Genomic DNA, 20,249 nt, shown 5'->3' on the forward strand with positions numbered 1-20,249 from the left:
CTTAAAGCTGATGAAGTCTAGACTGCTTGCCAAACAAGTCTTATGCCACAGAATTCAAAAGATGAAGGAAAGTAAAAAGTTAAAATAATGGGTCTTCTGAGGATTTAATGAAGAGAGAGGTATTGTCCAGAGCAATTCAGGGACTAGTAAATTAGAGATAATGATTGTAACTATATATTTGTGTTTTATTTCAGTTGGCTTTTGAAACTATGAGTGTAATATCAGTTGTTACTAATTGCATGCTGATTGGAATGTCTCCACAAGTGAATGCCCTTTTCCCAGATTCAAAAATGGACCTTATTCTGACTGTGGCATTGGTAGAGGTAAGTCTGCCTTCAAAACAGTGTGTGTGTTTTAGTAGCAAATAACATGAACAACAGTGGAAGTTATACCAGGAAGTAGACTCCCCCCTCCACCCGCCAATATTAAAAGGAAATGTTGATTTCTCAATCAAAGAAGTGTTTCAAAGTCTTGCTTTTTGATTTCTTTCTTTTATGTTTTTTCATGTACTGTGAATGTTGTTGCCATACTTTTACATACATTCCCAAGATACCATGTATTTGTTGCTTCATGTATTTCAAGAATTTAATAGTGCTATTTAAAGAAGCAAAATAACCGCACTTTTGTGAACTGGTTATTTCTCTACTTGGTTTGTGACTCCAGCATATCTTATAAAGACCTCCTACATAATCTTTATGGATGTTTCCTATAAGGCTTATCTGAAACAATTATGTATGATGACTGTAAATACTAGTGATTTTAACAGCATTTGGGTTTCATATTTTCCTAATTCTGTGTAGTAAACACTTGAGTGTCATTCCTTTTCATACAAGGAGGGATGTCGATGGGCATTGTATGTAATTGAGATTGTAGGAATTTGTCCTTATATATCTTTCTTTTGGAGCTTTCTTGTATTGCATTGCCTTGACTTTCATCATTATGCTATTTTAGTTTTTAGGAACTGGATTACTTTTCTTGTGGCAAAAAGTCTGGGTTGTCTATATGTAGTTGTTAAACTGCATTGCCTTACAGAGGTACAGCAGGAGCACATACTTCTTTGTTGTTGTTTTTACAGATGTTAAGCATTATGCAATGAATTACAAGCTTGCTTTGAGTTTTATTTTCCAAGCCTCAAGGTTTGCAGAGTTAACTCTAATCATGAATTGTGTCAACTGGTTTACTGAAGTTCACATCTGCAGACAGCCTGATGTATTCTATTATGTGTGTGTGAACATTTGTATTAACCTCAGTGAGGTATTTTAATATGAAACTAATTTGGCAATTTAAATGTAATGCTGTAGTTCATTACTGGACAACATATCCAGAGAGATCATATTATGAAAACAGTATGACTAAATGTAAGCAGTATGGATTTATAGCAGCTTAAAGAGATGGGGCTATTTTTGCCTTTGCTTACTGGGTATTTATTCCTATCTTATTTGTTACACTGGCACTTTCTTTTATCTGGTGCGTGATGAATCAGATGAGGGAATTGATTTGAGGGAAGCTGGCTGACCCAGTTCACTGGTGAAAGGGAGCAGGACGGAAGTAACTGTATGTGGAAGACACACAGTAATGATGTAGGTTTGTGCTGAATTAAATTTGTGGGACTTCTGCACCACTGTCTTTCTGCTGTAAGTATTACTTCATCTAACAGGAAGATGAGAGGAGCACAAATCTCCTGTATTGGCAATATTGTCATGCACCTTTACTATATTTATTAATGATTAAACTGTGCATTTCAGTTGTAAGGAAAAATTCAGGATCAGAACATATCACATTAAACCTCTAGGACAAACCTGGTGCATCTAAAATACATCAGTGTCAAGGTAGGAAAAAATTCTGTTGGATGTGTCAGGGTGTTGATAGAAAAGCATTTTAGATCACCTAGTAGAGATTCAGAAACACATGATACAGGTAAGTTATTTTACTTTCTGGTGTTTGGTGCAGATGAGGATGAGAATTTTATGGTGTGTTTATGCTATTTTGAGCAGCTTGGCAGGCAGTGTGAAAAAGTTAAGGAACATAAGAAATTTCTTTTTAGTAGGCTATGTATGCTTTCACGTGTTCAATTGATGCAGTAGCTGTCATTAAATATTTTTATCAGGTTTAAGTAATTGAGACTCCAGTTGAATATTTAGATATCTGTTTGATGCAAAGCTAAATAGAAGAAGCACTGTTCTTACCAAAGCATAGGTATTAGCAATGTCCTTTTTTTTTCTTTTATTAAAAAAAAAGTTAGTGCTTTTTAATAACAATAATACTTATACTCTTCAAATGGAAACATGTTTATATGGCAACAGTTGACATCACTCAGTACAGAAGTAATGAAGCACTGCGTGTGATGTTCTTATAAGCATTCTGTACCCAGCCCCTACAGATTTATGCAAAATAATTTTTTTTCATTAACAACACTAACTCTACTGCTGTCTACACTTTTGGTGGGAATACATATTGTATCAGCAAAGTAAATGCTAATTAAATAGAATAAAATATTAAGCATTTCAGAATAAATAATGGTAAATATTAAAATAATATTTAATAATAATTTTGAAGTATTAAAACAGCAAATTTTTTTGTTTGAACAGTTGACCTATTTTCATCAATCCAACATCTGCTTCCATAGCAACACACTTTGAACCAGGAGCAGAATCATGAAACTCCCCTCCTTTACTTATGGATGGATGCTAACCGAGTGCAGCAAGTGTAGTTTTCAAACAGAAAGAAGTAGGTGGATGTCCTTAAAGCAGGAAACAGTAAGCCCTTATTAACATAATTTAAAAATAGTTATATCCCATAGTGTGTTTAGTTATTCAGGCTTTACCATAGACACATAGTTTTGGTATGAACTACAGCTGCAAAGTAGGACATTCTGAACAAGCATCTGTGCTTGTGTGAAACTGTTCACAGTCACCTCTGACTTCTTACACTGATTTGAAAAAGAAAGGATATTACTCTGAAGAAGTTTGGTGAATAGTTGTGGGAGTGGGTTAAAACAAGATGTAACCATAATTCTGCAGTGCTTTCTTACTTTTCTTTGAAAATTGTTGAAAAAGAGTTTTGTTCATGTGGACTCTCATAAATTCAAAGAATGCTAATCAAATTGGTGTCAGGACTACTCTGAAAGTTGAGTCCAAGAAATCAGTTGCATGTACAACTCTTAGTAGTGATGAGTATTTTTTAACAGTACATCAGTAGGAGTGTTATGAAGCAATAGCTGTAAAATACAGCTTAACATGAATGTATCCTAATCTCCATAAGTAACTCATTGTGTATCCAGAACTCAAATGAGTAAACTAATGGAAAGCTTTTATGCAGAGGTGCACGTAGCCTGGATGTTTTATGTCACATTGAGGCATTTGGGGATTAGCTTGGTAATACTAAATTAATAATGGAGGGCCCACTTGACAGCTGTAATATAAAACCTGACCTTACAGTCTACAAATATAATTTGGGGAAGAATGTAGTTATAAGCTCTGGTATAGATAAATATGAGGATCTTAGTGTAAGGACAACACTAGCATATTTGCAGTAAACATGACTTAATAAACAGCTGGGCCGTGTGGATTTGATTTCCTGGAGTCCTCAAGGATTTGAAATACATCTTCATGAGCTTCATAAAATATATATATATATGTTTAAAAGCTAATTCTGTAAGAGGTATGGAGTGGAATAAGGGAAGTAACCCTTTCTTAAGCTTTGTTTTTTCTGGGTGAGGAGGAGCTGACAGTCCATTTATCAAAGGCTGGAAAACAGGAATCATAGCTTGTTAATAAAGCTGAATAGTTAGTGGTGTTATGTTTAGAAGTGTTAGCTGATCCAAAGTCAAAGTGGTTGAGAGTTGCCTGGTACATCTGCTTTTCTTTAGAGTTCCATTTTATTAAGTGTATTTCTTCATCAGATGTCTCCTGGTGTGCAGTAGAAGCTCTTTGAGCTTCTGCTGAGCACTCTTAATGTAATGATCCCAACATTCAGTCAGCTCAGTAGTAAACTTGACAGTTGCTTCTGAAATGATGTGCCAAAGAAACTGGGAAACACTACCAGAGTCGAGCAGTTTGGATTCTAGTAGATGAGAAGGTATACTTATCTGGTTCTAGGCATCGTCATACTTTGCTTTCCAGATAAACTTCAAAATTAGTAAGCATTGCATCCTGAGTGCAGCTGAAGGTCTTTTGAATCCAATTCCTGAGCAAAAGCAATTTTAGGTGGCTTATTATGTCAAAATGAATGTCTTTTCCCTTCATTTCCTTTAAAAAAAAAAAATCCTTAAATGCTTTGCAAGAGATTTCAGTGTTAATAAACCTGGGATTTTGTATTTTTATTTTTTAAGAAACAGCTCTAGTTGCCTCTTTTCTTAGCAATAACATACATGACTCCATTCCGGCAGGGTGGAAGTGAGGCATGCTTCTGTTCAGTATAGTGTTCTGTATGTGTGGAGCAAACAGCTTTATTCGTGTAGAATTGAGGAATTTGGGATTTAGCAGATACGCAAAGTATACTTACATATTGGCCATCTTTACATAGTAAAGAAACTGGAAAAAAATGCAGAAAAAGAGACTGCATCAGCATACATGCATATATAAATCCATTGACACTAATGGAGTTGTAACAGTGCAAAGTTGAAGCAAAACAGCTGTGTATAAAGCAATTTTTTTCTAAATTATTTCTGTGTTTGTGACAGGTACTAATTTAAAATATGGTAGCCGCAGAGTTTCGTATACAGAATTGGAGAGTAGTCTAGGTTGGAAGGGGGACCTCTGGAGATTACTTGGTCCAGCCTTCTGCTGAAAGCAGAACCCTAGATTAGATTGTCCATGTCCTTGTCAAGCTAAGCTAAGGCTCGAATACTTCCAGTGAGAGAAAGTCCACCACTTCTCTGGGCAAACTATTGCATTGTTTAATTGTTCTCATGGCAAAGAATTGTGGGTTTGTTGTTTGTTTTTTTTCTTACAGCAAGAAAAAATTTCCCTGAAGCAACTTGTGGCTCATGGCATCTTGTCCTTTCATTGTGCATCCTTGTGAAGAGGGCACCTCTGTCTTATCTAAAATTACCCGTTAGGCATTGGAAGACCATGGTTAGATCTTCCCCACCCTCCTGAGCCTTTTCTTTTCTAAGTGGAGCAAACTGAGTTCCTTCAGCCTTTCTTCATATGTCAGGTTCTTCAACCCTGTAGTCTTGGCGGCCCTCCAACAGGCCCCCTCCAGGTTTTTAATGTATGTTCTCCAAGTTGCCAGTGCCACTTTTAAAGAAATAAGGAGTGCTTTCCATGTGGGCTTATCCCCTTGTATCTTTTTGCTAGTTGCAGTGTGTATTCTTTCTTTGTCCTCAATCTATTTGCTCTTTAATCAGAGAAGATAATTTTTGGCAGCAGTTGTACAACTCTTAACTCTTTTACTCCTGAAATGTTTTTGGCAACAGTCTCCAGGTATCTGTCTTCCCATGCGCTAATTCTTTTCTGTGGCAGTGTGTTTCTTCCATACTAAGATGCATACTTACATGCATGCATGTATACCACATGAGTGTGTTTCATTTATAACCTAAGTAGTTCGTCAGTTTTCAGGTATAAATGTAACGAGGAGTAATTACTGGTAAATATTTGATTTTTTGTTTAATTTTCTGTCTAATAGTTAAGTGTATAGGAAAAAAATTGATTATTTAGGTATAATGAATAAATATTAATGAGGAAGTTACACATAAGGCTTTTTCTGTAATGTTTCATGGTAAGGTACAACCCTTACTGACAGTTGCTTTTTGAGAAAATATTTAGCAAGCTTATTCATCAGGTATTATATTTTAGTGAAACAGATACCCTAGCTAAGACCTATCTATGCTTGCACTTGTGCCAAAAATAGAAAAATACAGAAAGATAAATGGAAAAATGCACTTCGTGTAAATTGTGTAATTATTTGGTTCACTGATGTATATATACATAAAATAATTCTGCAGCATTACTAATTCTGAATGTTAAAAAAGATTAATCCAAGCCACTGGTGATTTCAATTAACGTACTGTTTTTGTTCAAGAATACCTCTACCTCAGCTGCAAACATATATGCAATCATATATAAAAGTCCTCTTTTAAAAATCTGATGTGTATATTTTCATTTTTGATACACAAAATAGTAATTTGATTTTTATATTCTAGCCTGGACAGGTAAGCCACTGCAGTTTGGTTTATTTCTAGATTTGCAATTGTGAGCCATAAAAATAGTTCGATATTTTAATTTAAAGCTGAAACCCTGGCAAAAATTACCAGAAGATGCTGAATAGTTGGTATAACACCTAGTGGAAGTTTCTAAAGGTTACTGGAGTATAAAGACTTAACAAAGTTTACTGATTCTTTAGTTTACTGTTTGACAACATTTTAAGAATAAAAATGAACTCAAATTTCTGTGCATTTTATACAGATTGTACTTTGCAAAAGGTTCTTGAAACTGTAAGTTTAGTTTGAATATGAAGTTATGAAATATTTTAGATCAGTTATTCTTCTGAGTAACAGGGGAACAGATTGCTCTCAGGGATTTTTTTCTCACCTTAGTGAGAATTTTAACCTTTCAGATGGGAGAAGGATTTATGGGTTTGTCTGTATAAAATTTTATAAATGATTGCTGCTGAACCAGACTCCTGGGACCATATCAACGAGGTTAAAAAATACAACAGTTTTGCTGGTTGTACATTAATATGGATTATGCTTATTTCTAGAATAAAAATTTATCACAGATCTTTTTATTGCCATCTACTGGTTCTTTTGAGATATTCATTCTGATCTAGTGTAGATTTTTGGTCACTTTGAATCTTAAAGATTAATGGCAAAAGCTTGTCAGAATGAAAGCAAACATTAAAATATTCAGAGCTAAGTTAGTTTGTAGTTGCTGGTTGTATTCTGAGGCTTTTTGCTAGTATAGAAATTAAAATGAATATTAACATCTATCTATTCTTAAATAGTCCAATGGCTTTTTGAAAGTCTCAGAATTTAAAACAGTATTTGTGGATTTTCCTATTTGTGAGTCATTTTAATTTGTTCGTCCTTATTTTCTGTTCTTAAACACTTCCTTTTTCAGATTCTCAAATTGCTATGTTGGAAGTTGAAAAATAATCACACAGATGAATGAATTGTCCTGTTCAAACCACATAAAACCACTGAAATGTGTTAAATATGGGGGTATGTGTAGTAATATGTAGGACAGCAAGAAACCACTGTATTGCATCAAGTTTTTCAACCCTGATAACTGAAATGTGTTGATGCGTTTTACTACTGTGTCTACCCCAGCTGAAGCATTGTATTTTGACAGTAACTTTCTTTTCTTGCTTTAGGGTGACACAATTCAGAATGTGATTTTCATCTTTAAATAAATATATGTCTTGGTTGTAAAGGTCAGACTTGGTGTATGAAATACAGCTTTACTTTTTTTTTTAAACAGATTATTTTGATGCAGTTGAACTAGGAGTATGTACAAAGGAGTGGCTGAGCTGGGTCAGATCATGGGTCTATCTAGGCCACAATTCTTTCTGCAGCAGAGGCCAAGGGAAGAGTATATTAGTATAGCCAACTATGTAGTCATGCTTCCTCAAAATGTATTCCCAGGATCTGGTAATTTGCAGTGTAAACCTTTTTAAGGACCTGTCTTGTTACTGAAAATTAGCGGGCCAGAGCTTCATATGAAATTGTGCAATGCTTTCATACAATGGCATATCCACTTTTTCAAAAGAACCTGAATTATTTTATAGTAAAAAGCTAGTTAAGCAACTAATATACTGTTAGCTTCATCATGTGTATTGGTTCTACCCTGGATTTTTCTAGCTTTTCTCTGCTGTTTTTTCAGTTGTCTTTTCTGTGTAAGGACTGTTAATTCTAAATTGGATATTGCCAGTGTGGGTGTGACATTATAGTGGAGGTTAAGAAGTTGGTGTCACAGGAAGCCCTCTCACTGGGAAAGAAAAGCTGGGAGGTATCTCAGTAGAAACAATGATAGCAAAAAGGGAATACTCTCTTCTTGCCATCAGCCAGGTGGTGGTAGGAACAGGGAGCTACAAAGGTTATCAGGTGCTAGTTAGGTGGAAGACCTGAACCTTCAAGAAAGATCACAGCAATGCTTTAGCTCATGTTGGGGTCCCTTCAGTAAGAAGCAGAAATGGGTGGGTCTTCTGGGATTGTGCCATTCCTCATGAAATTAACATTATCTGGTAGATACTACTGTATTTTTAAACCATGAGTATACTAGGAAGGATGGATGGGGGAGATACCTTAGGAATTCTTCCTGGAAGAGAGCATGTTCCTTAACTATGCTAGTAAGTGCTTCAGAAGTGTCAACTTGGAAAAACAGCAGAAGACGACTGAGTAAGAATATTTTTTTTCTGTTCCTTCTGGGATTGTGCAAGACTGCCAAAATGACAGAACTTCAAAAGCAAAGATGAATAGAGAATGGATCTTTGGGGATAATTACAAGACATTTTAAAGAACTCTATAAGAATCAGACTTTCAGATCTCTTTAAAACCCAATTAGCTTAATATGTCCTGCAAAGAAGTTTCCTTTAATGTATAAATTATGGTATTTTCAACTCAAGCCTGATCAGGATGTACAGCTTCCTTGCTGGCAGTTGGAAGTTGAATGGCCAGACAAAAGCCAAGTTAATACCTATTAATATTCATTGTTTACCTTCCACTTGATTAAGATTAGTAATTGTTTAATGACAAGGTAGAGTATGAACATTCAAAGCCTCCTGACTTCACAACCATTCCAAGGTTGGCTTAGCATTTCATGGAACTGAATTGTTTTGTTCTGTAGATAACATATTAGTTTATTAAGTTAAATTATTTAAATAATTTTCTGCAAATGTGATATCCATAGCTGCCATCACAAACCTCAATAATGGCATTTCCTAGAGAATGTAGGGCTATAGGATTCAGATACCATATTTCCATACATTTGTGATGCAGTTTGCAGCAGCATTTCTTTGTATCGTTCTGACTAGAAGCCTTTGTTTTCAGGGACTGTGATGTTCTTCCTGTCTCTGAAGTTTTATATAACTTCTTTGTCTAAGGTGGTATGTTTTGGTTGGTTGGGTTGGTTGATTTTAAAACTGTGTGTAGCATTGGAGGATAAATCCGATTTGCCATTTTTATCCTCAGATGATTGAGAGTGAAAATCAGTGGCTCTGAGCAGGTAGGGGAACCCAAAGGTAGAAAATGTGGGGTTTGCAGCTGCAGTTGGAAAAGATGTGGAGATCAGGAGGTCAGTAAAACTGTCTCCAAATAGCAGGAGAAAGCCAGTCATACATGTATTGGAGCCTCTGTATTGTCGATTAGATAAAACCACCTCTTTTCAGAGAGAGTCTTAGTGATGTAATGTTGTTGCTTGTGTGTTTTCCAGTTATAAAATTGCAGAAGAATTTGCTTATCTTTTTATTAAATTTTCTTTGCAATAACTTCTAACACTCTGGTTTGGAGCGTTAAGCCTTCTGGATCGACTTTTGTATTTATGTTGTTGACTTTGTTACACACATGCTTAGTATTGTAATTAGTAGTCATTTATTGGAAACTTCTCTTCTTTAAAAATTAGCTAAATTTGTTGCTATAGTTTCTCCCCTCCTGACCCTCTTCAGAAAAAGTTCCAAAGCATCATTTGCTTTTTAAAATATGGGTTTATAAAAAAATATTCCCATTGTTTTTTGTTTGCTTGCTTTATTTTATTTTTTAAGTGCTGAGAGCCACCTGGCACACTTAACTGAAAACTGATTTTGGAACTCAAATTGTACAAGAAAATGCAGTATTGGATTGAAAGGCTGTAGTATAGAATTAATTTTTTTTTAATAGTCTCTGTGAAAACTTTTTATTAAATGCCAGCTGAAGATGGTCATGAGTCGGGCTGTAAAGTAAATGTCAAAAGATGTGGGCTTAATTACTTCATTTTTGCACTGGAAGGAAGTGTCAATCCAGCACTTCACTCTTCTGATCAGAAGAAATTAGTGGAATGATGTGTAATTTTCAAAGGGATTTTTCATTAACTGTAGCAGTGTGCAAGCTGCCTGGTATGCTGCTGCTTTCTATTCTGATACCTTGAACAGTCCTTTTGAAGTCATGGGAGATTCTAATGCATGCCTATAATCGGCTAAATCTCTACAATGAATAATACAAAGGAGATACAGTTAGAAGCTGCTGGGAATTCATAAACCACAATATGTTTGATCAAGGTTAGTTTTAGTCAGAGGATTTGTCGTAAGATAAAAAGTATGTGTGTGCGTGGTATAGGGATTACAGATAAACCAATATCAAAAACAAGGGTATCTTTTATTAAACTTGAAATATAGAATTTGCAATACTTGAGTTTATCTGCATCTCTGTGTGTTTTTTCAGAAGTTCATAACCATTGCAAATTCTGAGTGAAACTTCGTTTAAAATCCAGTGACATGGGAATAAACAGTTTATTAAAGGAAATGTTTAAATTTTTACTGTTATAGCTTAGCCAAATAAAGTTATTGAATTCAAGTACTTTCTTGTTCTTCTAGCTTCTAAAAGGCTTCACTTTAAAAAAAGATGTCTATACTAGGAATAGTTTGTAACAGAAATTATTAATGCATCTTGAAGAATAGCATGTTGGAGAAAATTGAAGTATTAGTTTATTCTAACACTGGTTGCATTTGGTAGTTCTGCTTTATTTCCTCTGTAATTAGAGGAAGTGTGGGAGCAAGCAGGAGAAATATGATGAGTATTAGTATGACATCTTTCCAGTGGCTTTCATGCCAGTTTAACAAAATAATACTGGGGAAAGTGTATTACACTTTTTTAAAAGTATAAGATGTGTATATAGGAAGGATTTGAGGGATAACTCCTTACATGTGAATAAGGAGTCCACAACCCAGACTGTAGAGCGTTCCTGCAAATGTTCCTGTTTCTGTTCCACTCCCTGTAGTTACCAGAGACTAAAATTACTTTTAAATTCTTACTGCAAACTGTCCTTTAAGAATCAAAAGCACAGCTTATAGTGAGAATGGGATGTGGCCATATTCCTTCCTGTGGAGGCAGCAGGTTGAAAAGTGACACTGGTACCATTATGTTAATAGGTTCATGAATTGGTCTTCCCTAAACTTGGATGGTCCTTTCATGGCCAAATAAAACTGACATTGGATATGTCAGAAGGAATGAGTCGATCTGCCTCTTCAGGACTTCCAGCTTGGATTATTTTGGTGTGTATCTTGAAAGCCACATGTAACACAAAACATAACTGCTGATTTCCTAGGTAGTATGGAGACTGCAGTTCTTTCACAACTGCATGGTCTTTGTATCAGTGCGATTGGAATTGCAAGTTCTGCACTTGCTGAATATAGGTAGAGCCTTCTACCATTTTGTTTTTCTGTTTTTATGAATCTTTCAAGTTGCTCATGCTTTCCAAGCAACCTCAGGTGCTGTGGTGGTTACACTAAGACCTTAACTACCCAGAGATGTTAACAAAGACAGTTACTGAAAAAGACACGTTAGGGGTGCACCTCCTCATGTGGATGCTCTGTTCTAGTATTATAATAATTTTATTCTGGTATAAATCTTCAAAATAAGATGTTCCAAATCCACTGAGTTTTAGTCTGTTTTCCATGTCTCCTTCCTTCCCTCCCTGTTTCTGAAGGTGAAGGGAATAACAATAGTGGCAGCTTGCTCTTCCATCCCACCCCCTCAATGTAGAATAAACTTTGAGATCTATAGTTACGCAGTTTAATTACAAAATAATTGGTACAGCAATGGATCAAAAGCTGTACGTTGTAAAATGTCTTCTGAAGCTGAAGTGTAAGAGTACATACAGCTGTATGACACATTTTTCAAATTTTAGCTAGGGAAGCTACATGCAAGAATTACCTTTCTAATAGAAACACTGAACAAAAAGGGGGAGGGAATCCAGCTTCCTTTGCAATGTCACATTATATTAATAATTGCAGCTGCATCTTGCTTTGCTCAGCTTCCCTCTGAAGACATCTGAACTGCAGAGATACTGCGAGTGATAAGAGCATAATCCTAGAAGCCATAAAAAGAGGCAGATGCTTCTTTGGATCCTACAAAGTAATTGTGGCTAATACATAAAAAGCTGTATTGTGGCTTCTTTTTAAAATCTGGGAGAAGACTTAGAACTTTGCTGACTCTATTTCAAACAAAAGAAGCCTCCTGTCTTGTCATTTTCTGTTGGTGCATTGTCTAGAGATACTGCCTTGGTACAATAATACTGATGCGTTTCTGCTGGTGCAAATGTGTTCTTATGCATGTGTATATGTTTTATAACATACAGTGATAGTTTAGATTTTTTTGGCAAAAAGTCAAGACTTAAAGATAAATTTCCATTAGATTCTTTGTGCATACTACCATCTATAGCTAAAAACTGTCCCTTTGTCATATGTACCTTTCTAATGTACTTTATATTACAGAATTATAGCTGCATTTGGAAAATCAGTGTTGAAACTGTGGAGAGCCTGAGAGGGCTGCCTAGTGTTGTGGTGTCTACCTCAGGCAAAGCTTGACTTTGTCAGAATGGGACTCAAGTGTGTGTTGTTCTTCCTCTGCTCGCATCTATCCTGTTTTTTCATCAGGAGAAAACACGGGTGGCTGTTTGAAAGTGGAGGAGCTGCACTGTTACGCTGGTAACAGCTCCCCCAGTCTGGCTGATCGGGGAGTGAAGATTCAAAATGTTTTGTGGACCCTCCCCTTAAGTTTAGCTTATATAACTTTCCTCTCCCTGCTCTGAACGAGGATCATGTAACCTTAACTAAGATGTGAGGTTCCTAGCATGAGGATTTTCATTGTTCTCAAGTAACCTATTCATGAACTTTCTATTCTTGTAGTTAGAAAGCTTTTAACAAAAATCTCCCAAGTGCACGTTAAGCTGATATACTACTTGTAGTACAGAAAAGTAATTGGTCACTGTTCCCTTCATGATGACTTTCTAACTGCTGTGGTGTTCCTGTCTTCTATTTCCTAAACTGCAGGAACTCAGATCTTTCAGCTCTTCCTCACAGGTCAATTATTTCAAAATACTTGGTTTGTTCTTACCAGGATTGTCTCTATTTTTTAAATGATGATACCTGAAACCAGATATAAGTGCATAAGTTTTACTATACTTCTGAGTATAAAAAAAGTTCAGGTACATCCTATGTTGTATGTGATGCTCTTTTTAGCATGTCAGAAGGTTTTTCTGTCTTTTCTGCAATGACCTTGTACTGAATATTTCTTTTTTTCTGAATTGGTGCTATTCATCTTTCAATGTGTAGCTGTTTGTATTCACTGAATCTCATCTTGTTCATTAGGACTATTTCTTCAGTTTTTCAGGATCACTGAGTTCTAATCCAGCTCTTCAGAGCACTTGGATTTCTCCTTGCTTGATATCATATGTGCAGTTCTTAAGCTGATTTTCCTGTTCAGTCACCAAAATTGTTAATGAAACTACTGAACTAGGGTCTGATCCACCACAAGTCTTTGTAGGCCCCCATGGGATAGTCCTTCCAGCTTGACAGTTGCCAATGATTACTGTTGGAGGGCTTTTCTTTTCCAGTCAGTTGTGTGCTTCCCTATTCCGTTACTTGATTTAGAGTGTTTTGAGAGTAACACAACTACTATAAATCTTGTCAGAGTATGTGATGGGTTGACCCTGGCTAAACGCCAGGTGCCCACCAGAGCCGTTCTATCACTCCCCCATCCTCAGCTGTACAGGGGAGAGAAAAATATAACAAACTTGCGGGTCGAGATAAGGACAGGAGAGATCATTCACTAATTACCGTCACGGGCAAAACAGACTCAGCTTAGGGAAAATTAACTCAATTTATTACAAATCAGCCAGAGTAAGGTAATGAGAAATAAAACGAAATCTCAGAACACCTTCCCACCACCCCTCCCTTCTTCCCGGGCACAACTTCACTCCTGGATTTCTCCACCAAACCCCCCCAGCGGCACAAGGGGGACAGGGATGGGGTTTACGGTCATCACACGTTATTTTCTGCCGCTTCGCCTCCTCAGGGTGAGGGCTGATCACACTCTTCCCCCGCTCCAGCGTGGGGTCCCACCCATGGGGTCAGTCCTCCACGAACTTCTCCAACGTGGGCCATTCCCACGGGCTGCAGTTCTTCACGAACTGCTCCAGCATGGGTCCTTTCCACGGTGTGCAGTCCTTCAGGAGCAGACTGCTCCAGCGCGGGTCCCCCACGGGGTCACAAGTCCTGCCAGAAAACCTGCTCCACGGGCTCCTCTCTCCGCAGATCCGCAGGTCCTGCCAGGAACCTGCTCCAGCGCGGGGTTCCCACGGGGTCACAGCCTCCTGCGGGAACCCACCTGCTCCGGCGTGGGGTCCTCCACGGGCTGCAGGTGGAGATCTGCTCCACCGTGGACCTCCCTGGACTGCAGGGGGACAGCCTGCCTCACCAGGGTCTTCACCACGGGCTGCAGGGGAATCTCCGCTCCGGCGCCTGGAGCATCTCCTCCCCCTCCTTCTTCAATGACCTTGGTGTCCGCAGGCTTGTTTCTCTTACATGTTCTCACTCCTCTCTCCCGCGGCTGTTACTCACTCTCCCAACTTTTTTCCTTCTTAAAAATGTTATCACAGAGGCGTTACCACTATCACTGATTGGCTCGGCCTTGGCCGGCGGCGGGTCCGTCTCAGAGCCGACTGGTATGGGCTCGCTCTCTCTCGAACACAGGGGAAGCTTCCAGCAGCTTCTTACAGAAGCCACCCCTGTAACCCCCCCCGCTACCAAAACCTTGCCACATAAAACCAATACAGAGTAGTTACATTTACTTTTCTTGTTGCTTCTGAACCCGCGTTTGAGGTTATATGTATTTCTGCACTATGGTTTCATTGGTGAATGGTTTTGCAAGGAAATTCAGAAATATACATTGATTTTTAGAAATTGGTTTCTAGCTATCAAACAAATTATAACAAAATGTCTTATCGTCTGCCACTGTTCTCTGAATTGTAACCAATTAGTGTTATATCAAGGCATGGACATGTCTGTATTAAAACATGTGCATGATAGGCAAAAATCACACAAAAAAAGGTTTACATAGGCCAAAAAGTTAATTGTTCGTTGTGTTGATAGAACTTTGTTGGCACTTGCATTTCCAAAGAAGTCTTTGTTTTAGAATCTACCTGATAGGCTGCAGGTTTGTCCCGGTGAGAAAAGACAGGGGTCTGTTCTGTGAGCCTATGGTGTGCTGCAGTTTCCTATGCTCGCCTCTACTCAGAACAGAAAGAAGGTCTGGTGTTCTTAGGTAAGCAGTGTTTTGTGGAGGGCGATTCGTGACCTCTCCCAGCGTAGTCTCCGTTATAACAGCATGTGAGATTGCAAATACACCAAGGTGCTGTCAGTGAGCTCTTGAGTCGTTAAAAATATAGTGAAAGTTGTGATCTCGCCAAACACCAGATAATTCTGTTTTATTAAACTGCTGAATATGTGCAAATATGTACCAGTTCAGAATGACTGGCCCTTTGGACCCTTGTTCATGCAATAACGATTTGCTGGATTGCTGCATTAAAGAAGGAGGACAAGTATGTGGATGGGAGGTTTTTACCCATACTTGCTAATCCTAAAATCTGGGCTATTTTATTTTAAAACTAGCTAGTGTGCTAGTCTTCTGTTAAGAAATGGTAACATAATATTTAGGAAAATTTGACAGTGTTAAGTCTGGCAGTGTTTGAAGCTGAGTTGCTACAGATAAAATATCTGATGCATTGGCAACATTTTGCCAATCATAATGCAAATTACTGCCACAAACATAGGTCAGAGTTGGTGGCATTTATTTTCAGTTCACTGCCTAGTATTTAAAAGTAGAGAATAAATATATTTAGGGAAGGGAAATGCAGTAGCTTAGAATGGAAAGAACACAAGCATTCATTTATGATTCTGGTAATCAAGGAGTTTAAGTGCTAGTGCATGGTGGAGTTTATTATCTATGTATTAGTATACTTAAAAAAATCATAAAATCTGGAGAATTCTGTGACATTATGCTAAATTAGTTTTGTACCTTCGTTGACAGTTTTATTCTTTGTTGATTATTTTGTTTTTATCCCTGGATTTAATAACCAAGGCATGCACTCATGCTTAAGATAAAGTAAGCTTGTCATCTTCAATGAATAGCTTCCAAAAGAGGTTGTAGATAGGCCATCAGTGGCTCAACCTTGGTTAGGAGATAGGAGAGTAAGATTTTTATGCTGGAGAGGAGGTGCATAGAATCTCTGAATATGGTAGGTCTCACGATTATTTTACCACTAGAGGGCTGATTTGTATAACAGTGAAACATGTGCTTGAGAAGGAAAGCCTTGAGAAGGCTTTCTGATGCTTCATACGGTCCAAGAAAAAAGAGAAAAAGCACCACATATGGAAGTGTGACATTGAGGAGATCGATATCAGACTACAAAGCTAAGAATATTATGAACTAGTTATTTCTTCTAAACTCAGAAAATGAAATAAGAGTTTGTGTCTCAGTGTACAACTAGACATAGAGCCTGATTAGGAGTAAGAAAAGATTGGAAAAGAGAAATTAGAATATCCCATCCAATTCTGTTTTTAAGAGTTTTGCTGTTTATTTGACCTGTGCTTAAAGCACCTCTTTGACAGAGCCATGCATTTTTTTTTGACATCAGTTGCATTATCTTGGTTTCTACTTTTCTTTTGCTTTTCATCACAGGTGAACATTTCTTCATTTTTATGGTGCACGCTAGCATGCAAGATATTTCCTTGGGAATCTGTTTAGTATGGAATATGCCTCATTCACAGCACCAATGAGAATCCTGGTGCAAGTGTCCTCTCTTTCCTGTTCATAATGGCAGAATGTAACATCTCTTTTGGCACTTTCCAAGAGCCTCTCTTGTTTTGAAACATTGTTTGGCAGTTGCTTGGCTTCTCAGCACAGAATCTGTGGAGACAGCTTTCCCGAAAACTGCTACTAACTTTGGGTTTTTGCACGCATATGCACTTAAAATTAATTTTTGCAAAACTGTAGTTGTTGGTCTGATTCTGTTCTTTTGTTTAGAGATCCTGCAAATTCTATTTAATGAGTCTTAAAATGTGCAGTTGTCATTCTGGGTTTTGTGTCTGTCATTAGCAAATATGAAATCCCTAATGTAGACAGTGCAGCTTCATCTTTTCTCAATAATGTCTAGATATGTTGCTTTGGTTTGCATTTGGGTTTTTGTTTGTTTGTTTTCTTTATAAAAAGTACATACAACTTGGCAACAAAACTGTTGATTATATACCAGAGTTCTTGCTGGTAGTAATTACACAATGGGATGTTTAAAGGAAAGTTTGACAGAATATCTCCCTTACAAAATTTTGCCTTAATTTTTTTTTTAATTTTGAAACAAAAAAAGTAGTTGTCTAGTTTTTATTTCCATCTTGTTCACTGATATTTCTTCTCCAGAAGAAACCATCCCTTTGGAAGTCTAATGTTCCACACCACTACAAAACTGCATTTCTGTGCAGATAATACTTTTCTCATTTGGTGTAGTGGCTTGGTGTCAGAATGCTGTGATGAAACAAATGGTGGCATGTATTGCCTGTCCACACTAACTTGACTCTTAATAGTTGTAGATAAAGATTTGGGGTTTTTTTCCTCTTCCTGTTTCCAAAAACTGTAGACAACAGTGACTTCTCTCATGAATGTCCCTGACAGCTGTAAGACCTGGATGCCAAGTTCTGGCTCCCAAGCCTTGACCTCTTCTTTGGCTTCTTTTCTGGTCTCTTGGCTGGCTCCTCTGCTTGTTGCTGTGGCAGCTGTGGAATCATCTCTGGAGCTGATTGATGCAAACCTAGCTTGTTCAGATTCTGCTTTATTCTTGGTGATGCCACTTCTCTTAGACTTAGTACAGCTAGATTATCCGTATGTTTTTAATATATTCTAAGAGTGAGAATTCTTAAAATTCTCAAATTGCTGTGATTATAAATATTGATTTATTTTTTAAAAAATTTTCTTACTGTAAATAGAAAGTGGTTCTATTTTACTTGGAAGTAAAAACAGTCTGAATATAAATACATGGGACAAAGAACAGTAATCCTCCATCCCTGACATTTTTGTTTGGCACTAACTTTCTGGATAAAAAGAATAACAGTGCTTTCATTGTATGAAATATTTCAGCAACTTCGTAAAGAGCAAGTATGTCTGAGACATGGTTAAAATGGCTTAAAAGGGATGTGCTTATAATTTGAAGACCAGCATGTATTGAATGTTTGTTACCTATTCGCACATTTAATATCAGTAGCTAGGTATGAAGAGAGTCTAATCTGGTTTGAAAGAGGTTCAGTAGATTTATTAGAGGGAAGGGGAGAAGCAAATGTGTGAATACAGGGTATGGGGCTGGGTGGTGTGTCTAAACCTTGTTTTAGACAACTGGAATTCATGAAAAGGAAACAATTACAATATCCTCTTTTATCTCAGCAAAAAGTGAGGCTTTAATGCCCTAAAAACCTGTCTATTAAAATGTAGTATCATTAAAGTCCAACTTACAGTGTGAAAACACAAATAAATGACTAATGATGTTAGAGGTGAAGCATTATCCATTTCTACAGCAAAACGATAGAGCAGGACCAAAATCAGCCCTTCAATGAGGATTACATGGTTGCACAGTGGCAGAGGATGTGCAGGGTTTTAAGAAAAGCTGCTGTAACTAGATAACCTCTTGGTGTGTTTATCACAATGCCTGCGGCTGTATTTCAGAGCAGAAGAGACAATTAAAAATACTGAGTAGAGGAATGTAAACTGTTTCTGAGCATTTCAATAAAAAAGATGATGGGGGAAAAAACCCAGGTTTTATCCTAACTAATCACAGTGTATTAGAACATAAACATTCCTCCTCAAACCACTCCAAAATAGCTGTGAAATAAACAGAGAGATTCAGAAGAGCCAATATCCCATCCTGCTGGAGGAAATGGAAAGAACGGATATTCCTTATATCAAAGATCATCCACATAAATGACAGTTTGGCCACAGATTACAAGCTGGATTTGAGAAATTCCATATGGTCATGTATTTTAGTGGCTCACAGTGTTTTGAGGTAGTCAGGGATTGATTGCATCCACCAGAAGATGTAAAATGCCACATCCTTCTGTCTTGCTGCCACCTTGCATCCCACAGGTTTGGCCACTGTTGTTTATGAACCTGATTTGATTCCTGAGGAGAGTTGCCCCATCTGGAAGCTTATCTATTTGTCCAAGAGAAGAAAAGTAGTAGAACAGTGCCATAGTGGCGTGCAAGAGAAAATGTAGAACTGTAGGAATGGGTAAGAATCCAAACCAGCTCCAGTCTGCAGAAATACTAGCCGAGGAAGAAGCAGAATCTGCTTAGTTGGGGTTTTCATTCTCACAATAGTTCCTGACACTACTGTATACTTAGTTAATACTGCTTGCTTCCATGAACTGGAGAGAGACAGACCTTGTCATGCTCTCAACCTCAGCTCTTTGGGGGGGCGGGGGGGTGGAGAGAGAGAGAATTTAAAAAAGAGAAGTTCAAGATGAAATGTGCGTATGAGTCATTTCAATACTTGGGAGTTTTTTGTAGATAGGGAACATCAGGTATATAACTGTACAAAGGGTAGGAGAAAGAAAGGACTAGATCAAAGCTCTTCTGGTTGGAAATATTAAAATATATTTGCATATCAGTTAATAATTTGCCATACTTTTTAAGGTATATATTAACTTTCTAAATCTTTCCAGAAATATACATTGTAATTTACACAAGTAAATTAATTCCGTACTGTAGCCACTTTTTCATTTTTACCATTTACAGTTTAAACATTAGACAAAAATAAGAGTAATTTCAATATTGTAAATGTGAATGCCAAGATTCTACTCGTAAGTGCAAAGTAAATCTGCAACCGATTTAGTGTTACTGATTTGTGTCTCTTAATGAGTATATAGTTTTGTGAGACCATGAGTGTTAATTTCTAACACATTGATAGTTTTCATTAGCCAGTTATAAATATATGTTCCCAAATTAAAATTCTGTCCAGACCCACCTCAAGATCCAAGATGTTCCCTTAATAGCCTAAGGCTTCGTCCTCTGGCTTTTGGAAATCTTTTAATGTGGTTTCAGGTTTTGAATATTTGTGTTGGTGCATATTTGAATTTAGGTTTCAGCTCTGTCTATGAAGACACATAGCAGAACACTGCCTTTGTTTTGCACAGGAGAGGCCTTTTTAATGTTGGATGCCATGAATGCTGGGCATACTTTGAAGACTTCTCTCGTATCTGAGATATGAGGGGAATGTTACTTTGCTTAAAGGATTTTCTTC

General features: G+C 37.3%; 1 protein-coding gene across 5 annotated transcripts in view; it reads left to right on the forward strand.

Annotated features, from left to right (window-relative positions):
- Nucleotides 1-20,249, forward strand: part of ANO10 (anoctamin 10) — a 131,313-nt gene that overhangs the window by 23,289 nt on the left and 87,775 nt on the right. For all 5 annotated transcript variants that reach the window (XM_075053302.1, XM_075053321.1, XM_075053332.1 and 2 more), the window contains one exon: nt 195-323. In XM_075053302.1, coding sequence (XP_074909403.1) covers nt 195-323 — 129 coding nt within the window. The remainder of the gene's footprint in view (nt 1-194; nt 324-20,249) is intronic.

This window comes from Buteo buteo, chromosome 2, assembly GCF_964188355.1.
Source record: "Buteo buteo chromosome 2, bButBut1.hap1.1, whole genome shotgun sequence".
Taxonomy (NCBI): Eukaryota; Metazoa; Chordata; class Aves; order Accipitriformes; family Accipitridae; genus Buteo; species Buteo buteo.